This window comes from Gymnogyps californianus, chromosome Z, assembly GCF_018139145.2.
Source record: "Gymnogyps californianus isolate 813 chromosome Z, ASM1813914v2, whole genome shotgun sequence".
NCBI classification, from domain to species: domain Eukaryota; kingdom Metazoa; phylum Chordata; class Aves; order Accipitriformes; family Cathartidae; genus Gymnogyps; species Gymnogyps californianus.
The window spans coordinates 55,164,958-55,189,139 of record NC_059500.1 but is presented as its reverse complement, the minus strand read 5'-3'; the positions used below and the strand labels follow the sequence as shown (position 1 = coordinate 55,189,139).

At 37.6% G+C, this 24,182-nt stretch overlaps 1 protein-coding gene across 2 annotated transcripts in view; it reads left to right on the top strand.

The window, feature by feature from the left end:
* Window positions 1-24,182, top strand: part of SMARCA2 (SWI/SNF related, matrix associated, actin dependent regulator of chromatin, subfamily a, member 2) — a 122,112-nt gene that overhangs the window by 55,133 nt on the left and 42,797 nt on the right. For both annotated transcript variants that reach the window (XM_050912489.1, XM_050912490.1), the window contains exons 15-26: window positions 40-187; window positions 3,317-3,480; window positions 5,267-5,333; window positions 5,896-6,006; window positions 7,549-7,791; window positions 8,086-8,199; window positions 10,327-10,434; window positions 11,929-12,015; window positions 12,945-12,991; window positions 14,427-14,593; window positions 18,147-18,310; window positions 20,847-21,074. In XM_050912489.1, coding sequence (XP_050768446.1) covers window positions 40-187; window positions 3,317-3,480; window positions 5,267-5,333; window positions 5,896-6,006; window positions 7,549-7,791; window positions 8,086-8,199; window positions 10,327-10,434; window positions 11,929-12,015; window positions 12,945-12,991; window positions 14,427-14,593; window positions 18,147-18,310; window positions 20,847-21,074 — 1,648 coding nt within the window. The remainder of the gene's footprint in view (window positions 1-39; window positions 188-3,316; window positions 3,481-5,266; window positions 5,334-5,895; window positions 6,007-7,548; window positions 7,792-8,085; window positions 8,200-10,326; window positions 10,435-11,928; window positions 12,016-12,944; window positions 12,992-14,426; window positions 14,594-18,146; window positions 18,311-20,846; window positions 21,075-24,182) is intronic.

Below are 24,182 nucleotides of genomic sequence, written 5' to 3'. Positions count from 1 at the left end.
TTTGTGAGAATTCACTTTAGTTCTTTTTCTGCTTTCCAGGACAGCCAAACAAGATGTGGATGATGAATATAGCATGCAATATAGTGCTAGAGGGTCTCAGTCCTACTACACTGTTGCTCACGCGATCACAGAAAGGGTGGAAAAGCAGTCTTCTCTTCTTATTAATGGCACACTAAAACATTATCAGGTGAGAAATCATTGAAATATTAAAATATTTAAAACTTGGAATTATGCTTGACGTTTCAACATGGTATTTCAAGTGGCAAACTGAAAATTTGTTAAGAAATACAAGATCTCTAGTAGGTTAGAATTTGGGAATCATGGACAAAGCAATGACAGTTACTTATCACAGATAACATTTCATACATACTGCTTGAATAATAATACCAACTTTCTGCATATACCTGTCACTTTTTTTTTCATTGCAGACCAATAATATTTTGGTTTTGCTATCCTTCTCATTGACGTGGATTTCAATTCTGCTTATTGTTTTCATTTGTGGTGGGTTAACAATATTTTTCTTCCACTATTTAAAACTTTAGGATTTTATTTTTTAATTAAGATCCTAATATTTCAGTGCAGTGATAGATAAAATTTGGAAACAAGAAAAATATTTTACTGTGGCGGCTGATGTCTCATATTCTTTACAGACATTCAGTGGATTTAGTAACTAGGAACTTCTGTATTCTGACATAAGCTAGATTCATGTATGATTAAAAATGTCCTTGATACATGTTGTCAAGAGTTCTGCTATTGTACAGCTTTCTAGGCAAGTCCAAGAACCTGCATCTTTTCTGCAGTCAGAACATTATTTCTACATCCACATAAAAGAAAGAATAATACTCACCAAGATGTCATAGAGATGTGTATCTATTTCTACGTGCAGAGAACTAGGAGGAAGACTGTTTTCTAAGTGTGCAAAGCATTATGATTACAGCCCCTGCTTCCTATACTCCTCAGCACTGCCATCCATTACAGTAGCTTGTTTAAATAATTTAAAATTCAAGAATTAAGCTGATTTCTCTTTTCAGAGCGTTTTAGTATTTTTGTATTGGGCTCCTTACTGTGGGACATGGTGGGAAAACAAGAGACAATGAACAAAAGCTGAAACAAGAGGGTTCAGACTGGGTGTACAGAAGAGGACAGTGCCGCTGTGGAGCGGGGGCTCAGAGAGGTTTTACCTAGGAGGTTTTCAGTTGCTGACCGTATAAAGCCTTGAGCAACCTGGCCCCTGGACCTGCTTTGGGCAGAGGATTGGCCTAGAGCTGCCTGAGGTCTATTCCAAACTGAATAATCCCATGACCCTACTTGTTCGTAGCAAAACTCCATCTGAATTTGAATTCTGTTGTGAATCCTTAGCACTTCTAGGTGTCTCACTGTAAGCCCTCAACAAAAAAAGAGGAACGTGTCATTCAGGGACTGAGTTTGAACATGATAGGTTAAATGACTTACCTGGCACCATTGAGGAATGCTGTGACTAAGACAAGATAGAATCCAACGATATAGAGAAGTATGCCACTATCTCAGCTATGACACCCTCTTTATTTTTGCTGCCTCATTGTCAATGTGTTGTCCAGCTTGTGCACCCAGTGAAGCAGAGCGCCAACAGATGCAGTCAGCAGCCTTCTTTACTGCATAATCCTGATTCATTGTCTGGGAAGGTTTACCTGATATAGTAAATGAATAGTGTGTAACAATACTAATTTGATGGTCATATTGGCTTAAAGTGCTCATGGATGGGAAATTAAGATTGTGGTAATTCCTTTACTTCCTGAATTGTAATTACTTATGGAACATAGAAATATTCTTAAATTATGCAGATCTGTGTTTTGCAGTGCAATTGCCCTGTGTGCCACAAAGCAAAATAATTCTGTCTGTGGAGTTACACAGACACTCACAAGGATTAGCAATTAGAGCAGGTCCTTTAGCTGCTCAATGTGATACCTAGCAATTGAGTAAGTAGATTTGTTCTTTATGGTGTCTGTTCTATATAGTAATTGCACCAGAGGTAAGAGGCACACTTGTCTAAGGAGCTTTATGTCAGGAGCGTTGTGGCTTGGCGTTGGTTCTGGCAAGAATGTTCTGAAGGAGACTGTTCTGTGACTCTCCCCTTCACTCTCTGTATTTCTCCATCCTCTAGATTTTACATGCTTTTTCCTTCTCAACTTTTTTCCTGCTTTTCCATGTTTCTTACTGCCAAGTTTGGTCAGATTGTCTCTTCCTTCATACCGGTATATGTCAGTGGAGAAAGTTCAGTGACTTAGAAAAGACCGTTTTCCTATTCTCGATTCTGAAGCTACTTTGTAAGTGGGACATACGGTTGCAGAACAAATTCTGATCAGCTCTTGGTGGCCTGAGTATTTAATACCTAAATATAAATCAGTCAGCATGTACATAAAGCCAGTAAATTGGCAACATTATTTTGGATACTCTCTCGCAGGGACAACAGAAAGTTACTTCAAGCATGTAGTGTTTTCTCTCTGAGCTTTCTCAGGCCTCTTCATTTACTTCTCTCTCAGTGCATGAGAGACACCAAAAGTCTGGATCTTAGAAGCAAAAACTTACTTTGCGCTTGCATGAGTAATCTGATACACAGATATTTGGAAGTCTGCGTGCCACGGGAATAATCTGAGTCAGTGCTTTCTAGCAGTACTACTTGGAGTGTGGAACTCTGTTATGTAGACATTTCTTAGCTACAGTACTCTGGCTTCCTTCCAGCTCTGGGATTTTATACACAAGGCAATTGGACAAAGGGAGCCTGCTCTGACATGTGGAGGTGTGGACAGCAGACACTAAATGTACATGTGCTACAACAGCTTTAGCATACCAGTAATGCAGTTGGCAAGTGTGAGGCTTACATGTTTTGTGCAGACTTGATGGGTTTGGTTTTGAAAGATTTTAATTGACACAGGCAAATGGCATGAAATATACACAGAATGTTTAACAGTTGACAGTGTTGAAATTGGAGAACAAATTCTTGTAATATTAAGTGTTTATCAGCCTTACATGTGAGTGCCTGTATTGCTTTGTGTGCAGTACAAAAAAACCTCCATGTACGAAATCTGACTTCATATTATGGGCTCCGCTAAACAGGAGTGATCATTTCCGTATAGCTGTTACCAGAAATCTGTCTTGTTTTGTGGGTTTTTTTGTGGGGGGAGGGTGTTAAGATAGCCAGCGGTCCCCATGCATATGTTATTATTAAAGGAAATCCAACGTCTAAGTAGGCAGGGACATCAGAACCTTGGTTCTGTAGTACTGGTGTTAATTATTTGTGCGGGTTTTAAATAACTGAAACTATTACTCTTCATTTCAGCTCCAGGGACTGGAATGGATGGTTTCACTCTATAATAACAATCTGAATGGAATTTTAGCTGATGAAATGGGACTAGGAAAGACAATACAGACTATTGCACTCATCACTTACCTGATGGAGCACAAAAGACTCAATGGCCCCTATCTCATCATTGTTCCCCTTTCGTAAGTAAAGGATCTCTTTCTGCTATTATCATTCTAAGCATTGCAGATTGGTTTATTAGGAACACACACTTGTTTTTCATGTAATGACAAGATGAGGTGCACAGTGGGATTACACTGAGCACGTATTCAGTGTTTTCTTTGATGATTTCTTCCCAGGTAATTGTCTGGCATTGGAAGGGCAACCAGATGGCTGATAAAGCACTTGATTCCGTTAGTTTCACTGTCCACTCTTGGCAAACTGAGTAGTGAATTTACTGTAATTCACTCTTAAGCCACAAGAGGAGGATGGTATTTCTTTCATATTACATGCCTGCAGTTCCCCATTCAACTTTTAACTGTGATATTAAAAATCTGTTGCCTAATTCTTTAAACAGCTGGTGCCCGATGTGATACCAAGTAATCATGCTTTAATGAGGTTGGATGATCTTTTAAGTACTATATGATTGGCCCTGCGTGTAGCCTTGATGAGTGATATTCACACTTCGGTCACGTGTCCAGATTATGATTGTTTATTGTGCTGCCCCCTTTTGCTTTTCCTTAGCTTTCCAAGATGCTGCTTGTTTTATACATTTATTTTAATGCATTTTCCTTTCTCCGAAGGTGAGGTGTGAGTTTTAGTGATTCGAAGTGCTGTGTTTTAAATAAAAACTGTTAGGCATTGTAAAACTGATGTAGGATTTTGAGGGGTTGTTTGCTTATTTTTGTGTGTAAGTGACTTGATTGATGTGCAGAAGTTCCTTGGACATTTTGTTAGATAATGTGTCCACCAATTGTGCTGAGTGTGCAGATGTGTTGTAGGATTGGGATAAATTTTATTCGTGGCCATCTCTTTTGATTTCTTTTGAGGTATCCTGTCTTCTGGCTGTGCTACAGTAGTAACTGATTGACTGAGATAAATACCACAGCTGTGCCTAATTGTATGAATACCAACGATGAGCTCTAGTGTGAAAAGAAATGGTTGGGAGAAGATCTGTAAAGTAAAACAAAGTTAAAAATAAAAGGAGAGTGTTATTAATGTCAGATTTCACACGGGCACAGTAAAAAAATCATATTTAAGTACTCTGTAATGATTTTTCTTATGTTTCTAAAAGAGAGGAGCTGAAATTTCTTTCTCGTATACATTTTAAAAGCCACCTTTCCCTGCCTTTTCTTAATAGCTAGTACTGCTGCCATCACAGGTCCAGTAAGGGGGGCAGGGAAGAAGCAAGCAACCAAAAAACCTCAATGTTGTTTTTTGCTGCTGTATCATAGCAACTAGCTTAGCCATAAAAACCTATTTGTTGTGATCAAACAGCAGAAACACAGTGCGAAAACAGACCTGCATAGCGGCACTAGGTGGCACTATGAGTAGTTCTACTTGAGTAGAACAGATGAATTCTATTATCAACTTCATGAGGCTATATTTGAAAAGTTGCAACGTCAGTTTTTGGGTGATAGCTAGTATAAAAGAATTTACAAATCTATTTTTTTGTTCAAAGTTACCTTTCTTATCCTTAATATGCTCCAAAATACAAAGATGTGTGTAAAATACTACTCTGAATTGGTTTCCAAGAGGCTCTTGAATATAAGCTGAAAGAGGGCTTCACACTTTTTTCTGTTTACTCCCCCCTCAGAGATGCTTGTCTTTTATTACCGTATATAAAGTGCATTTTTTTAAATACACTGTTAATTATGGGGTTGATTACATGAAGTGTGTTGAAAAGTAGGCAGCCACTTGGAAACATTTATAAAGTTTGACCTGCAAATGATGAAATGTATTACTTTTTCTTTCTAATCTCTGTGATAGGACTTTATCCAATTGGACATATGAATTTGACAAATGGGCTCCTTCTGTGGTGAAGATATCTTACAAGGTTTGATTTGCTTTTTATATGATTATAGAGTTGAAGGAATGAGAATAGAGCCAGTTTTTCCTCTGCCTCTGCAAGCATTTCTAAACTGTTTGCTTGTGAAGTTTTGTCATGCATTTGAGGAACTAAGCAGAGAGAGTTAATCATACTAGGAAGAAGACTGTAATAAACTGTAATTACTTTCACATAGTGAAGTGCAGAACAAAATTGTTAATTATCACATTGCAAGGCTTCTGATGAGAGTAATACAAATGATAACTACTTCATATTTTACACACAGCTGAATACTTTGCTGTTTGTCTACTGTAGTAGTGGTATGGCCAAGCAATTTGGAAGGAGACTAGACCGCTAGCTACGTGTTTCCAGTGCCCTATAAACAGAGCTTTACAGTCTAGCAAACTTTTAAGGAAAGCACTCTGAAGAAGTCTGGAATGCCTCGATGTATTTTTTGCAATACTGTAGGATTACAAGTTCATGTGGTTGCTCTGTGTCTGCTCATTTATGAAAATGATACATTTTCTTCATCAGAAGAAAAAGTAACTACTCATTTCTCTCTCTCTTTTAGGGTACACCTGCAATGCGCCGGTCACTCGTTCCTCAGCTTCGAAGTGGAAAATTTAATGTTCTTTTAACTACTTATGAGTACATAATAAAGGACAAACATATCCTTGCTAAGGTAATAATGACTGTCATCTCTTAACAGCAAGACCTTCAAGACACCTTCAAATGGTGCATAGGACAAAACACATTTTTGTTTTATAGGGAAGTCCTGAGTTGTTGTTCTGTCCTTCAATAAAAGTTAAACCTTTGATTTACTTTTCTGTTCCTCTGTTTATGAATGGACTTCTCAGTCACAGCTCTTCTCCCTGTAAACACCAGGATTTTCCTGAACGTGGCCAGGAGACTAATTCCTTTGTGCAGTTCTGTCAGTACTGTATGTATACCTGCCTGTCCTTGGAAAAACATGGCTTTTCTCCCCTCTGCTTAATGACATTTAACCTAATCTGCAGTCCTGACTTCAGTTTTTTTCCATAGTTTCTGACCTGAAGCTGACTCTTAACTAGAGCCTTTCCAGCTATGTGATCACTTCTCCCCCGATGACTAAATAGTTACTTGTGTCATGAATTTGCTATACAGACTCTTTACTACACATGGCCCAGTTCTTAAAGGCTCACTAACAGTCAACAGGTGTGCCTCAAATGTAATGAATTAATTTGAAAGCTGCTGTACTGTAGGACTGTTTCAGGTACACACAAAGCAGATTAAGGAAATATTTTGCCATATGGAGAAACCATATGGTCCTACTGTCCCTTTGTTGTTCATTTTCACTTTATTTCATTCTATTACATACTGCATGTTTAGATTATTCACTTTTCCTCTCTGATACAAAGGCAGTGCATTTTCTTAGCATAATTCTGAACACTTGAGAACAGTTTGAGACTGCAGAGTTTTCCTTCCCCTCTAGTTTTTGCCCACCCTTGCTAAAAGATAGGAAGGACAGCACAATGCCATTCAACCTGTCCTGGGAAATTGAATTAGTTAGCGTCTATGAAAGTACAAACCGAGGCCTTCCTAGTCATATGGTCAGTGTGGCACATGTGTTGACTGCCCATGTTGTAGTACAGGTGGTAACAAAGAGCTTGAGCAGCTTTATTTCAACATCCGCTGTGACTGCATTTAAGCTTTCACATTAGGAAATAGAAACCTTATTTGAAGATGCAGTAACTGAGATGAGATGATGGTAATTATGCTGCTTTGTTCTTGAGTAAAAACATAGGATTAGCTGAAACAAAATAAAGTTCAGGGTTGCTGTTGTTTGTGAGCATAGTTATGTTGTCTGAAAATGTTTTTGTGTCCTGCCAAGGTTGCAGACAGTTTTATTTGGAGTTTATGTGGTCTCTTTCTTCCCCTGTGAACCATATTCTGGCCTTGAAGAGCCAGTCACTGTAATCTCTTTCCCAGAAATGGGAGGAATCCGCTGTTTGCCGTTGCAATTCAAGTCAGAACTCAGCATCAGATTCAGCATACCTAGTGTTTGTTTCTATTTTTGCTGCTTGCAAGGGCACTGGTACTTGGATAATGCTTCATTTGGCTTTTCTCATAAAAGAGAATGAGTGATGTCTCAGGCTTGAAATATTTTTGTTCTAGACCTGCGGGGAGGAATTTGACTAAGCATGGCCTGCTCTAACTTTGCCAACTTTTCTTCTTTTTCTTGCAGATTCGATGGAAATACATGATAGTAGATGAAGGCCATCGAATGAAGAACCATCACTGCAAGCTGACTCAGGTCTTGAATACTCACTATGTGGCCCCTAGGCGAATACTGCTGACTGGGACTCCGTTGCAGAACAAATTACCTGAACTTTGGGCTCTTCTCAATTTCCTCCTCCCAACCATTTTCAAGAGCTGTAGCACCTTTGAACAGTGGTTCAACGCTCCATTTGCCATGACTGGAGAAAGGGTACTGTGGCAGGTTTTTTTAAAACATCAGAAACAAACCACTTTGATGAAAACAGAAAGGAGCTTATACAGAAGGATTAGTGTTTGAACTCTTCCTGGTACTTAGGGAATTAATGTAACTAAAAGCCACCTTTTTTATAATGCCAGAAAATTATAATGTCAGTATCTTTTTTGACTTAGAGTCAGTTTGATTGTAACATGCAAATATTAATGCACATACTTAACCTTTCATGTGAGAGAAGACATTACCTAATATACTGAGTTGCCTTGTAGTGACTTTTATAAACTTCTGTAGGTGGACTTAAATGAGGAAGAAACTATTCTGATCATCCGTCGTCTCCATAAAGTGCTCCGACCCTTCTTGCTGAGAAGATTGAAGAAAGAGGTTGAGTCTCAACTGCCAGAAAAGGTTTGCAATGAGAGGAGTTGTGGAAGGGGTTTAATACTTTTTTTAAGCATTATGTAATGTTACTTTTTCAGGTTTATTTTACAGAAGAGGACTTCTTTAGCATCTGTTGTTGCTGTGGTTTGTTTGTTTATAACTCTGCAAAGTAAGTTGGCCGCTGAGGAAGCCTGAATACCTGAAGTTTCTGCATTCTCAGGATTCCTCACCAGTCTTACAGCTTTAATTCTGTTTGTAGTCATCGATATGAGACATGCAACATTTCCATAATATCTGGTTTCAAGTTGTGAATCAACCATACACTGAGGATTAGATTCTGTCCTGTCCCATCCTCCCTGCACCGGGTAGAACCTTTGCTCCCTTAGGTAGTTCACTGAAATTCCTAAAGGACTACTGAACTTTATAAAGCAGGCAAACTTTGGTCCTGCGTTAATATTCCAGGAGTTGTGTGAAGTGTCTTGTTGAAATTGCACAAGTTTTTTTTAACTAGTGGCTTTTTAATTCAGAACATAAAATTCTCTTCTGATTTGAAAGAGCGTTGTTTTTATCTCTGGGAACTCATCTTGCGCCCCCGCCCCATCCTCCTCTGCAGTCCTGCATCACTTTTCCCATTCACCCTTCCCAGAATAACAACAGCAACCAAATAAAAAAGTAAATTTGAACGTATGCTAGGGAAGATTTGGTGCTAAGGTCAACTGGGTTAAAACCGTACCAAAATTAAATTTTTGTAAGTTGTGGTATGAGCTGACTAACATTGGCTGAATGAACGAAGAGCTCTGTACAGATGCTTAGTGACAGTACTCAAAGGAAAGGCTTTTTTAAAATTTCTTTCTCGTCTTTGTAATGTTGTGAACACTGTTACTGTTGTGACTTTCTGTTCCTTCAAATGTCAGATCCTCAGTATCCTCAGAAGCATTTATTTGAGAATGAAACATACGTACATTTAAAAATATTACTGAAGTCGTTATTTCTGTTAAAATTTCTGCCAGTTAGAGCCACTGTATTTGGTAAATCCATTAATAGGCATTGGAGGAGGAGGATTTTGAAGTCACATACACACCGGTACTCAGAGGACCATGTTGCTTTCTGTTTCTGTTAACTTGTTTACGAAAAAAGCCATTAGTCCAACCATGAGGACTGAACTTGTTGACCGAAGCCTGTTAATCAGTTTCATTTGATATTATAAATTTTGGCGAAGAATCCATTGACGAAATAGTCACCCCTCTTCAATGAGTTCATCCTCCTGTCTTTCTGAGAAGAAAATAACCTGATAATTTTTATTCCATTTATTTATTAAACATTAGGAAGCTTACGCTTTTTATTTTAGTCACCACTTGAAAGGTTTCTAGCCACTAGTGTGGCTTTATTGTGTGACTTTTTATTTTACATAACTTATTAAAAACATAGTGACTGTAATCTGGAAATTGGGTAATATAAAAAAAAATGGGTTAAATTGGGGTATGAAGTCTTTGTATTACTGGATTTAAAGGTAGTGTGCAGTCAAAAACTGCTTTAATAAATACAGTTTTACAAAGCTGAACAAGAAGTCAAACAATGTAGGGATCATACAGTACCTGATTAATCCCCTGTGTTTTTAGTTGATGTTGAGAAAACGGCATATTTCTGTGCCAACCTAGGTAAGCATAATGCTCATTAGACACTATGAGGGATGCTTATTTGCTAGGTATACAATGATGGTATTTGTATAATGCTTTGCTTGATGTTTTTATGATGCTTTACAGACATAATCAAGTCCACAGGTTATTAAACATAAAATGTTGTTTTTAAATTACATGTTGAACATAAAATAAAACAAAATGAACTTTTAATTATTTTTAAAAGTTGTTAAAATTACAGAATGAGAAAAAAATGTGTTTGGCAATTCTGCAGTTATTTTCTTAGGATCCAGCTGTCTCATAGTAGTTGTGACTCTCACAGATAATCTTTTGTGATACTCATTGCTGTGTTTGCAGTTGGATTGCTGCTGACTGAAGTCATATGTGGTGTTAGGGTACAGATAAAAGATCAGTAGTTTTTTGGTTTGTGTTTTAGGATGACAAGAGCCTGCAGTTAGATCCTATTGACATTATTATGTCAATGTGTTTATGGTTGGTTGTTGTTTTTTTACACTAGGTGGAATATGTGATCAAATGTGATATGTCAGCTCTTCAGAAGATCCTGTACCGTCACATGCAAGCTAAGGGAATCCTTCTCACAGATGGTTCTGAAAAAGACAAGAAGGTACAAAAGAAAGGCTAAAGCATATAGGAAACAATGTATTATGATTAAACATCTTAACAATATGATTTCTGTTTTCATAAAATTAGTATGTAGGCTCTTACTGCAGGTATCTGTCATGGGAAAGGAGATCTCTGTCAGACATGCTTTTGTTTTACAAGGCTGCAGCTCATGCTCTGTAGTCACAAGGAAAAGATACTATGTGTATGCACTGTAGTTACAATGTCTTTCTGCAAACAGGCAATGTTTGAAAAAAACCCAGCATTTCCCTTGGCCAAGTCTAATCCAATAACATACCTGAATAGTTGTGATTGTGGCAGCGCTGGCTACAGAAGGGTATTGATCTCGTCTTTCAGAGCTACTAGTTAAGTCTAAGTCTTGTTTTGGCCAGCTAGGGCTGGATGCTTGCATTCATACTTACAAGATCTGTTAATGACAAAGTTCTTTAAGAGAATAGTAGGATTCAAAGCCAGATAGTCAGACTACGTATTAGTAAATGTTGATTATGCCATCATGCGACTTGATCCAGTTAATATAGAGTAAACAAGTTGCCATTCATCAGCTTATTTGTGTATACACTTTTCACGTTATAATAAATGTGAAATACCTTGAACAGACACTGCAGAACAGCTGGTATGTAACAGTTTGTGTTTGCCCTCTGTTATATTTGTATTACTGATGCAGTGCAATCACATGCTGTCTTTCCACCATCCTTTTCAAGGTTGCATTGGTACAATGGGTTACATTTTTATTCAGTATCTTATTTTACCCTCCTTGTTTTGTGCAGTCAGTTTTTTTTCTTTGCTGGTGCTTATTCTAACTCCAGACAAAGCTGGTTCTTATCATTGGATATTGATACTCATCTTCATAGTTTGAGCACTTTGTAAACATTGATTTATGTTCCTCTGTTGTATTTTTAATGTAATTTTGTAGTTTGATGTCTTTACTTTTGTCCTACGAATTTCATTTTGTATCACAGTTATCTGTAGCTTTTTGGCTGCGTGTGGCCCTGTGTTTTACTTGGCCTGGAAGGAGAAACCCATCTGTCCAGTTAACAGACAGGAGGATATAGTGTAGAATTGAAAAGCATCTGGCTAGAATCATTTCCTGTTAGAGGGTTCAGACCTGATGGAATTTGTATGGTTTCATAATGAACAGCATAAATAAGCAGTATACAGGACAGTAGATGCTCTGCTTCCCACTGTGAATACTGCAGGTAGATACATAATGCACTTTGTGGATTACTTCCAGGTCTTCCTTTTTCATTACAGAGCATCCCTATGATAGGTGAATTTATGCAACAAGACAACTGCACAGCTTCGCTTCTGTTTTTTTGTTGTTTTGTTGTTTGGTTTGGTTTGTATTTATTAGTGATGTGGTATTCAGGTTTAGGGTAGAAGTATTTTTATGCCTGCATTTAAAAATATCTTTCAAAAACTTCATTAATAAGCTAAGAAATTAGATTCATCATTTGATTTGCATTGTTTGTACCCATAGGGAAAAGGTGGGGCAAAAACTCTAATGAACACCATCATGCAGTTGAGAAAGATATGCAATCACCCATACATGTTTCAACACATTGAGGTAAGACTGACAGGTTTGATTTTGAGCGTTGTTTTTATTCACATGGCCAACATAACAGAAAACTGCTGTTGAAGCTTATGTGTGTGGGAGAGGACATCTCTGTCCACATCATTTGTGCTGAAAAGGACACATTTGAAAAACATGATCATTACGGTCTCTTATTTTTAGAAACAAATGGACCAACCACCGACTTTTTATTGGTAATCTGAGGTCTAGTTTTAAAGCATTTAATCTTGTGGAGACGCTGTCTTTAAAAAATGATTTTTTTTTAATTTAAGATGTTCCAGAGCAACTTAATCTTTACTTAGACCTAATTTACGATGTAGACACACTAGTTTGAAATGGTGTGTGTAGGATCTTTGTAACTAGCAGGCTGCTAATCTTTTACAATGTCAACCAAAATTGTCCTATTCTATGCACCTTGTTTTTTCAGCAAAAATGTACTAACTATGTAGCATCTCTCATTAGGACCCGAAGTACATAAATATAATAATACATCTGGAACGATAGAAAGTGTCGTAAATATCTGGAATGTAGCTACATTTATGAATGAATAATTAAGTACCTACTGTGATGTATTATCATTGTAGTTTTCACTCTCTGTTCTCTTGTGCGCTAATTAATTAAACTGAGTAATTTGCAAATGCATCTTCCAGTAATTACTATAACTTAATTAGGTTCTACTGTATTTGTAATCTGGTAAAATGTATGCTGACAGAAGTTACTTCTCCAAACCATGAATTTCAAATAATAGTAGTACAGGAGAATGTCAAGCAGAGCACTGTTGCTAAAAGGTGGATTCCAAGAGTGTGAATGTAGTGGAACTCAAATCCCATCGCTCATATATTTGATTTAATTAATATAAGAATGCGTAATTTTGGGTTATTACGTAGTTTGTAACAATCTGTTTATTGCTTGTAACTCTGCAGGAGTCGTTTGCTGAACATTTAGGATACTCAAATGGTGTCATCAACGGGTAACTCTCAGTTTTTCCTCCTGTTCATAATGTTGTATTGGAACTAATGTATCACATTCTTTTTCTAGAAGGTGCATGCTAACAAACTCGAGCAGTTTATAGAAAGGCAGCAGAGGCACAGGGCACATATTTAAAGCAAAAGATAACAGTACTAGAAGTGTTACATGAGCTTTTTATGACCCTCCATCTCTTTCAGGAGGACAGGCAGAGAAGACTGTAAACTGATGTCTTCCGTTCCCCTTACTTTGAAATAGCCTAGATACCGTCTGAAATTCATTGGAATGACTCTTCAGAGATATCAGTTGGGATTTTCTTCTCTTTCTTATTACTTTTGCCTTCTGCTTTTCCCTCTTTACCATCTTTATTCCAAATTAAAGTAGTATTTCTTTTATTATTTGAAATGAAATAGATTTAAATTTTTTTCTTGGCACTTCTTTGTGCAACTGTCTAGAAATGGATGCTTTCTAAAGGAAAGGTGTGTATCTTCCACCTGACCCCCCTTCCTGTTCAAGTGTTAATGACATTTATTTTTTTTTCCTTAACTAGTATACCAGACTATTTGTCTCTGTAACTAGTATACCAGACTACTTGTCCCCTAAACAATTTAGTCTTTTGCTGATTACATATGTATACATATCAGAAGGCCATCTATCTTGTGCGCTTAAGTATCCTGTTGCTAATGATAAATCGTATTTTGACAGTACAGACTCAAGGTTAGAAAAAAGTTATGTGAAATTTATTTTTGTAAAGCATATCACTGTGATGCTGATTTAGACGTCCTGTTTACTTTTATTCATTTTCTCAGTTACGACTTGAATTTCAGTGCTAAGAGTCTGTTTTGCAATTCATAGCATAGAAGGCAGAAGAGCAGCTAATCAAAGCAACTAAACATTGTGCAGGACTACTAAGGTTATATTGCTAAAGAGTATATGCTCTGTCAAACTCCTCCCATTATGTCTGTATATTAGTTCAGCTTGGAATATTTCACTTTCATGTGCATAGTAGTTGAGTGGAAAGGGAATTGTTTCTAATGTGCCTGATGAATACAACTTACAGCTGCAGTAAATGCCAATTGAAAGCAAAACTAGCAGGTGAATGTCTTAACTGATAAAATGCTTATTTAGCTGAGAAGCAATGTTTGTTTTGATAAATCATGAAACAGAATTGAGTTTCATAAACGTAGGTATTCTGTGTGGTTGAAAGTCCACACAGTTTTTGTAATTGAAGAAAAACCCTTTCCAAACAGGAATTCACATGGGTGTTTATTTTTTATTTTAATCAACATAAACAATTTTAAAGAGAGGAAAATGCTATTAGTCTTGTATATCTTGCGTAAATTAATCTCTCTGTTATGTCACCCTGACATGATAGTGACTAAAAACTTTTCTAAATGCAGGCTCATTCTGGTATTTACTGTGCTTTTTCTCTTCAACAGAGCCGAACTTTATCGAGCCTCAGGGAAGTTTGAGCTACTCGATCGTATTCTACCAAAGTTACGAGCTACTAACCATCGTGTGCTTCTTTTCTGTCAAATGACATCACTCATGACCATTATGGAAGACTACTTTGCCTTTCGAAATTTCCTTTACCTGCGTCTCGATGGTAAATGAAAAAAAAGGATAAATAATAAGTTAGGAGGTAGCATGCTTCATTAGTTGGGGCATGGGAGACCTGGGTTCTCTTCCTAGTGTCTTCCTAGCACACCAGTGCTGTGATGTGACTATACAAAAGCGTAAACAAAAAATGATTTGACAAATCCATGAAGGAAGAGTCTGCAAGGGTATTTATCGTGAAGTTATGGCAGTAGACCCTTAAGCTGCAGCTTACTAGAATTTTCCCTGTTCTTACAGAAAAGATGCTGAGCAAGATGTACTTTTGCCTCTCTTGGTAGAGTTGATCCTAAGTAATTCTCCATCTCCCTGGCTCTTTGGCTGTTTTCTTTCATCTGTTTAACCTGCAAACCATGTGGTCGAGGGATTGTTTTGATGAACAGTCAGGTCTGTTCCTGGAATGCAGATTATGTAGAGATTTGATGTTTAGGGGCTGATCTCTTTTTCAAACAAGGTTTAAAATCCAAGGTCCCAATCAGTTGTCAGTATCTAAGTTGCCTGAAAGTATTCTCATGATGAGAGATAATGCCAGTGTTTTGCCTAGATTCCAATGGAATTAATTAATTTGTACCTATTTAAAGTTCAGCTGCTGTTCTCGACAGGATAGCTGAATTTCAGTGATGGGTAAAGTTGTACCTGTAGTTTTCTTCCTGAATTTCACAGGAGGGTCAGTAGCCTCAATTACTTTATATGTAGATATGTTTTATTACCTTTTGAATGAAAAGATGGTTTAGAAATATAATGGAGTAATATTGAAAGGAAAATAACTAAAACCAGCATATCCCATCTGAGGCTTAAAGCTCGTTGAAAGAAGTTTCCATTTTGGCCTTCTTCCATGTTGATGATCTCTGCCTCATACTGACCTTCTTAAATACTCATTTTTTTTACTTAATGTATTTATCTCACAGATTATAGTATTACATAGGGCCAGCAGCATTTATCAGAGTACTTTTTTAATAGAAAAGCAATGATTTAAGAAAAATATAAAGACCAGCATGAAAAATATAAAGAACGGCGTTTTAAGTTGACTCTCTGTTTCATGCTTTATTTGGAAGAAAAAGTAATACTGAGTATTCTTGTCCTTTACAAATATTAATGAACATAAACTTGAAACACTGTTATCCTCAAATGTAAAATGGAGTAATGAAACTGAGACACAAATGAGCTGTCTCACTGTGCCACAGGAAGTCTTTGTCAAAACTGGCTGAAGAACATAGTACCATGCTAACAAAACCTTCCTTGCACCTTTGGCCTGCAGGTGTTTTAATGCTTCCATTCAAGAAAGATGAATTATATTACATTTAAAATGTTTTAAATTACTTTACGCTGTGTATTTTAAAATGAATTCTTTTTCATGCTAGAATGTCTATGGCAATACGCAGTATGGTAAATACAGGTCCTTGTTTTCTTTAAGGTTTTGCAGGTAATTCATTAAATTAGTGAGATGAACCCTTTTTTCTTCTTTTCCAGTTTTGTGATGACAGATACCTTCCATGCTGGAATGTAATATATATGTAGATTCTATCCAGCTGTCTTCTCACATAGAGTGTTTTCTACCCAAGCCATGTGCTTCTTAAGGGGATGGGTTTCTGTGGGCCAGCAGTTTGGCTGTGTGATTTTACTGGATCTGGCTGGGATGAAGTTAACTTTCCTCCTAGCAGACCATACAGTGCTGTGCTTTGCATTTGTGGCTAGGCAGGGTTGATAACACACCAATGATAACACTCCAGTGTTTTGGCTATTGCTGAGCAGTGCTTGCATAGTGTCAAGGCTTTCTCTGCAAACCACCCCTCCACCCCCAAGGCCAGTATGCTGAGGGTGAGCCCAGACCCAGCCAGGGCAGCTGACCGAAACTGACCAAAGGAACGTGCTCAGCAGTAAAAGCTGAGGGAAAGGAAGAGGGTGCAGGTACATTCCTCATCACAGCATTTGTCTTCCCAAGTAATCATTATGAGGCCCTGCTTTCCAGAAAGCGGTTGGACATCTGCCTCCTGATGGGAAGTAGTAAATAAATTTATCTTTTTGCTTTGCTTGCATGCATGACTTTTGCTTTTATTAAACTGCCTTTATCTCAGCCCAGGAGCTTTTCCATCTTATTTTCTCCCCCTTTACTGTTGAGGAGGGGGAGTGAGGGGGGTGGAGGGGGTGCGTCTGGCAGCCAGCTGGGGTCAACCCACCACAGTGACAGAAAAACTTCATCTTTTGTACATATATTGATACCTGAATAAAAATAGCAGACTTTCTTTGGCTTTCAGTTACAGACAGAAGTGTGAAAAAGATAAGGCAAACAGTGGACCAGGCTAAGGTGATCCATACAGACTGTTGTTGAAATACATGACATTCATCCAGTCACCAGAGTGCACAGGGCTTGGTTTTTATTTAGAACTTTGTCTACATTTTCACCATCATTGAATTCCTTGCCTGCTCTCCCTCAGCCATTGTACACCATCACCCTCAAGATAAGACATTTTGTCCTGGTTTCGGCTGGCATAGAGTTAATTTTCTTCTTCGTAGCTGGTACAGTGCTGTGTTTTGGATTTAGTGTGAGAATAATGTTGATAACACGCTGGTGTTTTAGTTGTTGCTAAGTAGCGCTTATCTTAAGTCAAGGATTTTTCAGTTTCGCATGCTCTGCCAGCAAGCAGGTGCACAAGAAGTTGGGAGGGAGCATAGCCAGGACAGCTGACCCGAACTAGCCAAAGGGATATTCCATACTGTAGAACGTCATGCCCAGTATATAAACTGGGGGGAGTTGGGCAGGAGGGGCGGATCGCTGCTCAGGCATCAGTCAGTGGGTGGTGAGCAATTGCATTGTGCATCACTTGTCTTTTCTTGGGTTTTATTTCTCTTTTTTTTGTTATATTCCTTTTCATTACAATTATTATGATATTTCATTATTATTCTTGTTAGTATTATATTTTACTTTAATTATTAAACTGTTCTTATTTCAACCCATGAGTTTTACCTTGTTTCCCGATTCTTCTCCTCATCCCACTGGGAGTTGGGGGAGGTGGGGAAGTGAGGGAGCGGCTGCATGGTGCTTAGCTGCTAGCCGGGGTTAAACCACAACACATTTTAAGAATTTTCAATCCTTTTGTATTAATTATGACTCTGAAGGCCGACACTGACATTTTGATAAATCTCTATATAAGTAACTTTTAAAAATATTTAGATGCTGTTGTGGCCAGAAGACATTAATCAAAACTGCAGGTCGTTTCTGTTTGTGTATAGTAACTTCAATTTAAATTTATGTGAGTCATAAAAAAGTATAACAATGTTAGCCAACATTTTAAAGTCCACTTTTGAAATGTCAAAAGAAGTACTTAAAAGAGGTATTTAGAAGTCCGCCTCTTAGATGTGATAGGCAGTTGACCAAAACATCTGTGGCCAGTGTTTATTCTGTATTATGGAAAATGTGGCAGAGATGGCAAAGACCAAGTGAGTTAAAATTTCCCTTCCACATGTACCTTTAGCAACTGACATTGTATTTATATTATTTCAATTCACATCTTTGTTATAGGGTATTTTTTAAAATTTCTTTTCAGGCACAACAAAATCAGAGGATCGAGCTGCTCTGTTGAAGAAGTTCAATGAACCTGGGTCACAATACTTTATCTTCTTGCTGAGTACAAGGGCTGGAGGGCTAGGCTTAAATCTCCAGGCTGCTGACACTGTTATCATCTTTGATAGTGACTGGAATCCTCACCAGGTTATTTTTATTTACTTATCTTTATGAAATGTGCAAAGAATTCATGATGCTTTTTTGGGTTGCTTCTTTAAATTGGGGGTATAGCCTGGGATGAAAGGAATAGATCCAGGTAAGTCATAAAATGCTGCTTTCAGAGGAACTACTGAGGCAAACTGCTATAATCAAGAAATGTTTTGGTTCGAATCAGTGAAGTAATTGTGTGTCTGTGTATGTATTTTATCTGAGTCTCAGGGAATCCTCAGAGCTAGGGCCCTTATAGACCTGCTTCATTTGTATAGCTGTACTCATTCTTTAACCCTTAGGACATTAGTAAGTAACTCCCCATTTTGAGTCTTCAGTAGGTAGATTGCAATATTTTAGTAAAGGCTGTGCAGAGCTCTGCCTGTCTCAGGAAATTGGTGGCCGTATGAGTGCAGCAGTCTTGGCCCGAGACACTGAACTTACGCTGTTGGTGTGGGTGGGTAGTAGTGAGTACAGATCACCAGGAAGAGAGGGTATCAAACCCCTTCAGCTGATGTAAAAAAGCCAGAAGAGGTAACTGAAGTCTTTGTCACTTAGTGCCCCCCCCCCTTTTTTTTTTTAAGAACTTAAGTTAGATATCTCTGGAAGTACGTAGCTATGTCTGTGTTTTCGGCTATTGGGCAAATAGATGCAAATCACATCACAGTCAATGGCCACATGTAAAAGCAAGGGAAGTGAGACTAAAAAGAGTTCTCCATGGAACTTTCAAGGCAGTACTCCCATAGATGCCATGATGACCAATTTAAAGCAAGATTTAAGAAATTCAGAGCAATTCTATTTAGAGGGTTTAAAAGAAGCTCAGAAAGCACTTTATTCTTTGTATTTTTGGTTGGTTTTAGGTCACTTTCACAGACAAGTTTAATGCAGAGTTCTGTATATTTCAACAGTTGGAAATCCTTGCAGCATAGTAAAAATTACAGAATATTTTCTGGAGTATTCAGTGGACAGATTGCTAAATTACAACATCATAGACTTATAGAATCATTTAGGTTGGAAAAGACCCTTAAGATCATCGAGTCCAACCGTAAACCTAGCACTGCCAAGTCCACAACTACTAAACCATGTCCCTAAGCGCCACATCTACATGTCTTTTAAATACTGCCAGGGATGGTGACTTCCCTGGGCAGCCTGCTCAGTGCTTGATAACCCTTTCAGTGAAGGAAGTTTTCCTAATAGACAATCTAAACCTCCCCTGGCATAACTTGAGGCTGTTTCCTCTTGTCCTGTCACTTGTTACCTGGGTGAAGAAACTGACACCCACCTCGCTACAGCCTGCTTTCAGGTAGTTGTAGAGAGCAATAAGGTCTCCCCTGAGCCTCCTTTTCAATGCATGCAGTTTCTCTTCTCCTGCAGGTGGAAGTGTTTTGTTCGTTTTAATAAGCAGTGTGCTAAAAGGGGATAGCTGGGGTCGGGGAAGGGGTAGCACTTCAGGGCTGTTATTTCCAGAAATAAAACCTTCTGTTTCCTTGCTTCACTGTTTTCCTGTGCTTCTGATAATGATTATATAAACAAATTCATATAGTAGCTTCATCTTCACTGTTAATGCAGACTTCAAATACACCTTCAGGTTGCAGCAGATGCATTGTATGTAGCACTTGCGAAGGAAATTGTGGGAGAGAAGAGCTAACAACAGTAGGAACAGCAAGGTGCTGGACTGAAATAGGCAAACTCATTGCCTGTTTTCTTTTTTTTCTCTACATTAAGAAATTTCTGTGTTGTGAGGTAGCACAAAACTGTGATAGCATTCTGAGGTTAAGTAGCCTTCATTATCTGACTACACTGAAGTAGAAACACTTCATTTATAGGAGTTAATGGATTTCTCTTTTCCCCAAAGAAAATAGATTAGATTTTGAATTAATAAAAGAAACTCTTTACCTATGAGCTGCAGTGTACTTTTTACTTCCACTATTTCTAAGTACAATCACCTGACTAAAAAATAGTTACATTGATTCACAGTCTTGTATATATGAACTTTCAATCAGGAAGATCATATTTAAGCTGTTTTAACACAAATATTCCAATTTAAAAACCAATTCAACAGATCAAATAATTTTTAGTTAACATATTTAAGAGTTAGCAACAGCCTTTAGTAGATAAATTTATGTATGTTTTTCCTAGTAATTTTGTTGCTTTCTTTTCCTGCAGTCAAGGGATATTTTACTTTAGGGTTCATTCTGGCTTGGAAGGCCATGAGCTTTGAATAGAAGGGAAAAAATAAATGCATCAGCCCTTCTCAGTCACTGCACATGCTTTCAAGAAGTTTTTGGCTTACTGCATTTACACTGTACGGAGCATGTCCATGATTTTTCCTTTCAGTTTTCCCCCTACCTGGGTCTGATGAAGTTTTGGGAAAGAGAACAATGAGGAATGAACCACGTGAATTGTGGTGGACTGTCATTTGAGTACTTCCTTTTTATACCAGAAAGAATTCAGCATTATTATGTCCTTTGAGCAGAGAACAATTTCTGTAGCACACTTAAAATATAAATCACTCTCTGTGTTCTTTGCCTAATAGGACTTGCAGGCCCAAGATAGAGCTCACCGAATTGGTCAGCAGAATGAAGTTCGAGTCCTGCGACTGTGCACTGTGAACAGTGTGGAAGAGAAGATACTTGCTGCTGCAAAGTATAAGCTGAACGTAGATCAAAAAGTTATTCAGGCTGGAATGTTTGATCAGAAATCTTCAAGCCACGAAAGGAGAGCCTTCCTACAGGCTATACTGGAGCATGAAGAAGAAAATGAGGTAAGGTAGAAACAATCAGTAAGAGGATGTTTCAGGAAGTACTGAGTCATTTTTTTCATCAGTTACAGATTGTCATCTTTGAAATTAGAAATGTCATCATATTCTTACCATCCAGGCAAAGAAAAACTTCATTTTTCTCTCTTTTTTTGGTCACAGTAGTCGGTTATAATGTAATGGTCATGATGTAATGATTATGATTAAGTCTTAGTGTGGCATTAGGCATTCATAGTTTTGGCAAAAAATTATATTCAAAGATTTTTTCCAAAACAGATTATAAAACAGTTCCTAAATCCAATTTATATGTTAAACTAGGTAATCTGATTTTCAGACGTGCTGAGCGACTAGCACTACCTAGGTTCAATCATGAAAGACTCTGCTTACTGTGCGTCTTTTGGATCCTGGGTAAGAGTTAAGATCTGCTTTGATGTGCTTTGGGCTTAGGGCATGCCAGCAAAATAACCGTTTCTTTCTGGTGCTGTGTCCAACCTGGACTTCTGGTTACCACTTCCTCTTCAAGACACAATTAGGTGTTTAAAAACAGCTTGGAAGTGAGGTTATAGAATCACTGACTGTATGTCTCTGTCTTTTCGTTGTGTTCTTCTCTGGAATTGTGATTGTGGAATGATGAGCCCCTTCTTCTGCCTGTCACTGCAGACTCTTCTCTTAATGTGAACAAAATTCAGTGTTTGGATGAAAGCCACGTTTGGGAGAGAGTGTATAAACGTATCAATTATACTGAAGGCACACACAAAAAAATTGCATTCTGCAGTGATGTTTCCCCACCTTGAAAACATCCTGTACTGGTTAAAGACGCAGAGATTTCAAGCCTAATATTGCCTCTGAGTATGCCTTGTACATCTGAATATGGTGCACGCTGAAAGAAAAGAGGATTCTATAGTCTGTGTTTCACAGGCATCCTTCATTACGCAGTGTAAAGTTTCAAAGACCAAGGAGTGTACTTTTTCAATAATTAAAACTTTTGTGTGAACACGAAGGTTTTTTTGTCTTGTTTGCATTTAAAAAAAGCTAGTACATCATTAAGGTAGAATTTTGTATTGTTGTTTTAGTATTTTTCATAAGAAATGAAAGAAGAGTGACAAGCAGTTTTATCAGTAATTGTCTTTTATTTTGGGTGTGAATGTAGAAATGGGATGATGTATATGTACCATTTTTGATTAAGTAAAACTGTAGTTCTCAATCAGCCAACACCATCTATATGAGTAGACAGATGAACTTGAAACCAATAGAAATTTTCAGTAAGCCTGTGGATTTGTTTTTAAAATGGTCATAATTTTTTTATGTTTTCAAAGCCCTAGAAAGTATTTATCTGAAAGTGTTTCAAAAGTCAGGACTGTAGTTCAGGCCTACTTGACATGCATTATTTCATAGATGACTTCAGAGCAATCTGCTGCTTGTGTGTTGTTCAAGTACACTTGGTTTGACATTCTGAAGCAACCACAGATTTAACCAAGGTTTGCTTGCCATAACCCAGCATCAGTCTTTAAAGCAAGTGTTGATATTGCAGTCTGACTCCTAACAGTCACCCTGAAGCTGAAGCTTTCAAGTAAAATTTCTTTGTGAACAGAGACTATGCCAAACTTTACCCGATACTGAAACTGTTGAGGGAGTAAGAGGGATTGAATTTGCACCGTCCTGCACTGGTGAGCCATTGCTGATTCATTGCAACAGCACTGGAAACAAAATTTGAGTATCAAATGAGAGATTGACAAGAAAAAGTAAATCTCTCTGTTAATAGTTATTAATATCAAAACAACTTTGACTTGCAAATATGGACTAGCCCATCTAATAAAGAGATTGTTTAGTGACCATCTAGTTAAATATTCCCATGCTAAGCATGCTTTAAACTCGCATATCAAAGCTTTTTGCACTTGTATGTAGAGCACCATATTCTATTTGTACTTTCTTAGTAGTTTTCGTAAATTCAGCATCAAAACTCCCCTTCTTTTTCTTTCTACTTTCCTCTCCTTTTTGCTCTGTTTTTTCTTTTAGCAGTACTAGATAAAGAGGTAATTTCTGTGTGTTTAGAAAGATGTATTAGAGTAATAGAAATGTATGACAGGTGATTAGAAGTAACTTGTTCATGGAGGCATTTTTTGTTCACATTGGTGTTTATAAATTCTTCCACCAAGCCTACCTTGTTGGCAACAGGATTTTTCAGACTAACCACAGATGATGCGGACACTGTTGTTACAGCTTCTGCTGTGGATCCCTTATTCTTTTCAAGTCACAAGTTGCTCTGTTTGAGATGATAGGAAGCATGTGAAACTTTCATGAGAGTCACATTCTTCACTGGTCATAAGAAGGGATCTGTACTCTTTTTTTCTCTGTGTGTGTAACTAGGTAACTTCCTTTTCTTGAACATTGAAGGAGCAGTGACTAGAAGTGAGGAGAACTAGCTCTCTATAATTTTCCCAGTTGCTTTTTTCGTGTTAAAATTTAAATTATATGTACATTAAGGTACAGAGGTGTTTGTTGGGAATTGCATTAATAAGAACTGTATTTTTTCCTGAGGTGTAGAAATCTTACCAGTGGAGGGAAAATAAGATGTGTGGATATAGATAAAGGCCTTTTCTGTTTATTTCTGGGAAGAAAGCAAGCTACAGAATGTTAGTTTTTTGGGTGCTGTATGCAGCATTCTATACTCCCATTTCACTGAGTACAAAACATGAGTTTTCATGAAAAATTCTAGGTCTGCAGCATACTGTAACGTAGGTTCAGTAAGCCCTATGTAGGAACCAGTCTGTAGTTTTATTGTTTAGATTGACTTGTTGTCATGTTTGAAATATGTGCTTTCAAAATAATTGAGGGAGGGAAACAACATTGTGGACTCTGGTTGTGTTAAAATGGGTATCATAGCTGTTCAGCTTTAACATTTTTAGTTGAATTCTACAGTGCTAAATTGTTTTTCCAAGGACTTTTTATGAAATAATTCATTTTGTCTGAAGTCAGAGGTTCACGTCTCAATTTTTAAGCAGATAATGGTCAAGAGAAAGAGGGATTCAGCAGGGTTTTTTCCCAGCATGACATGTTTCTTTTTTTTTCATTTAACCAGGACTTTTTCATTCTTCTTGCTTTGACAGCAAAGAC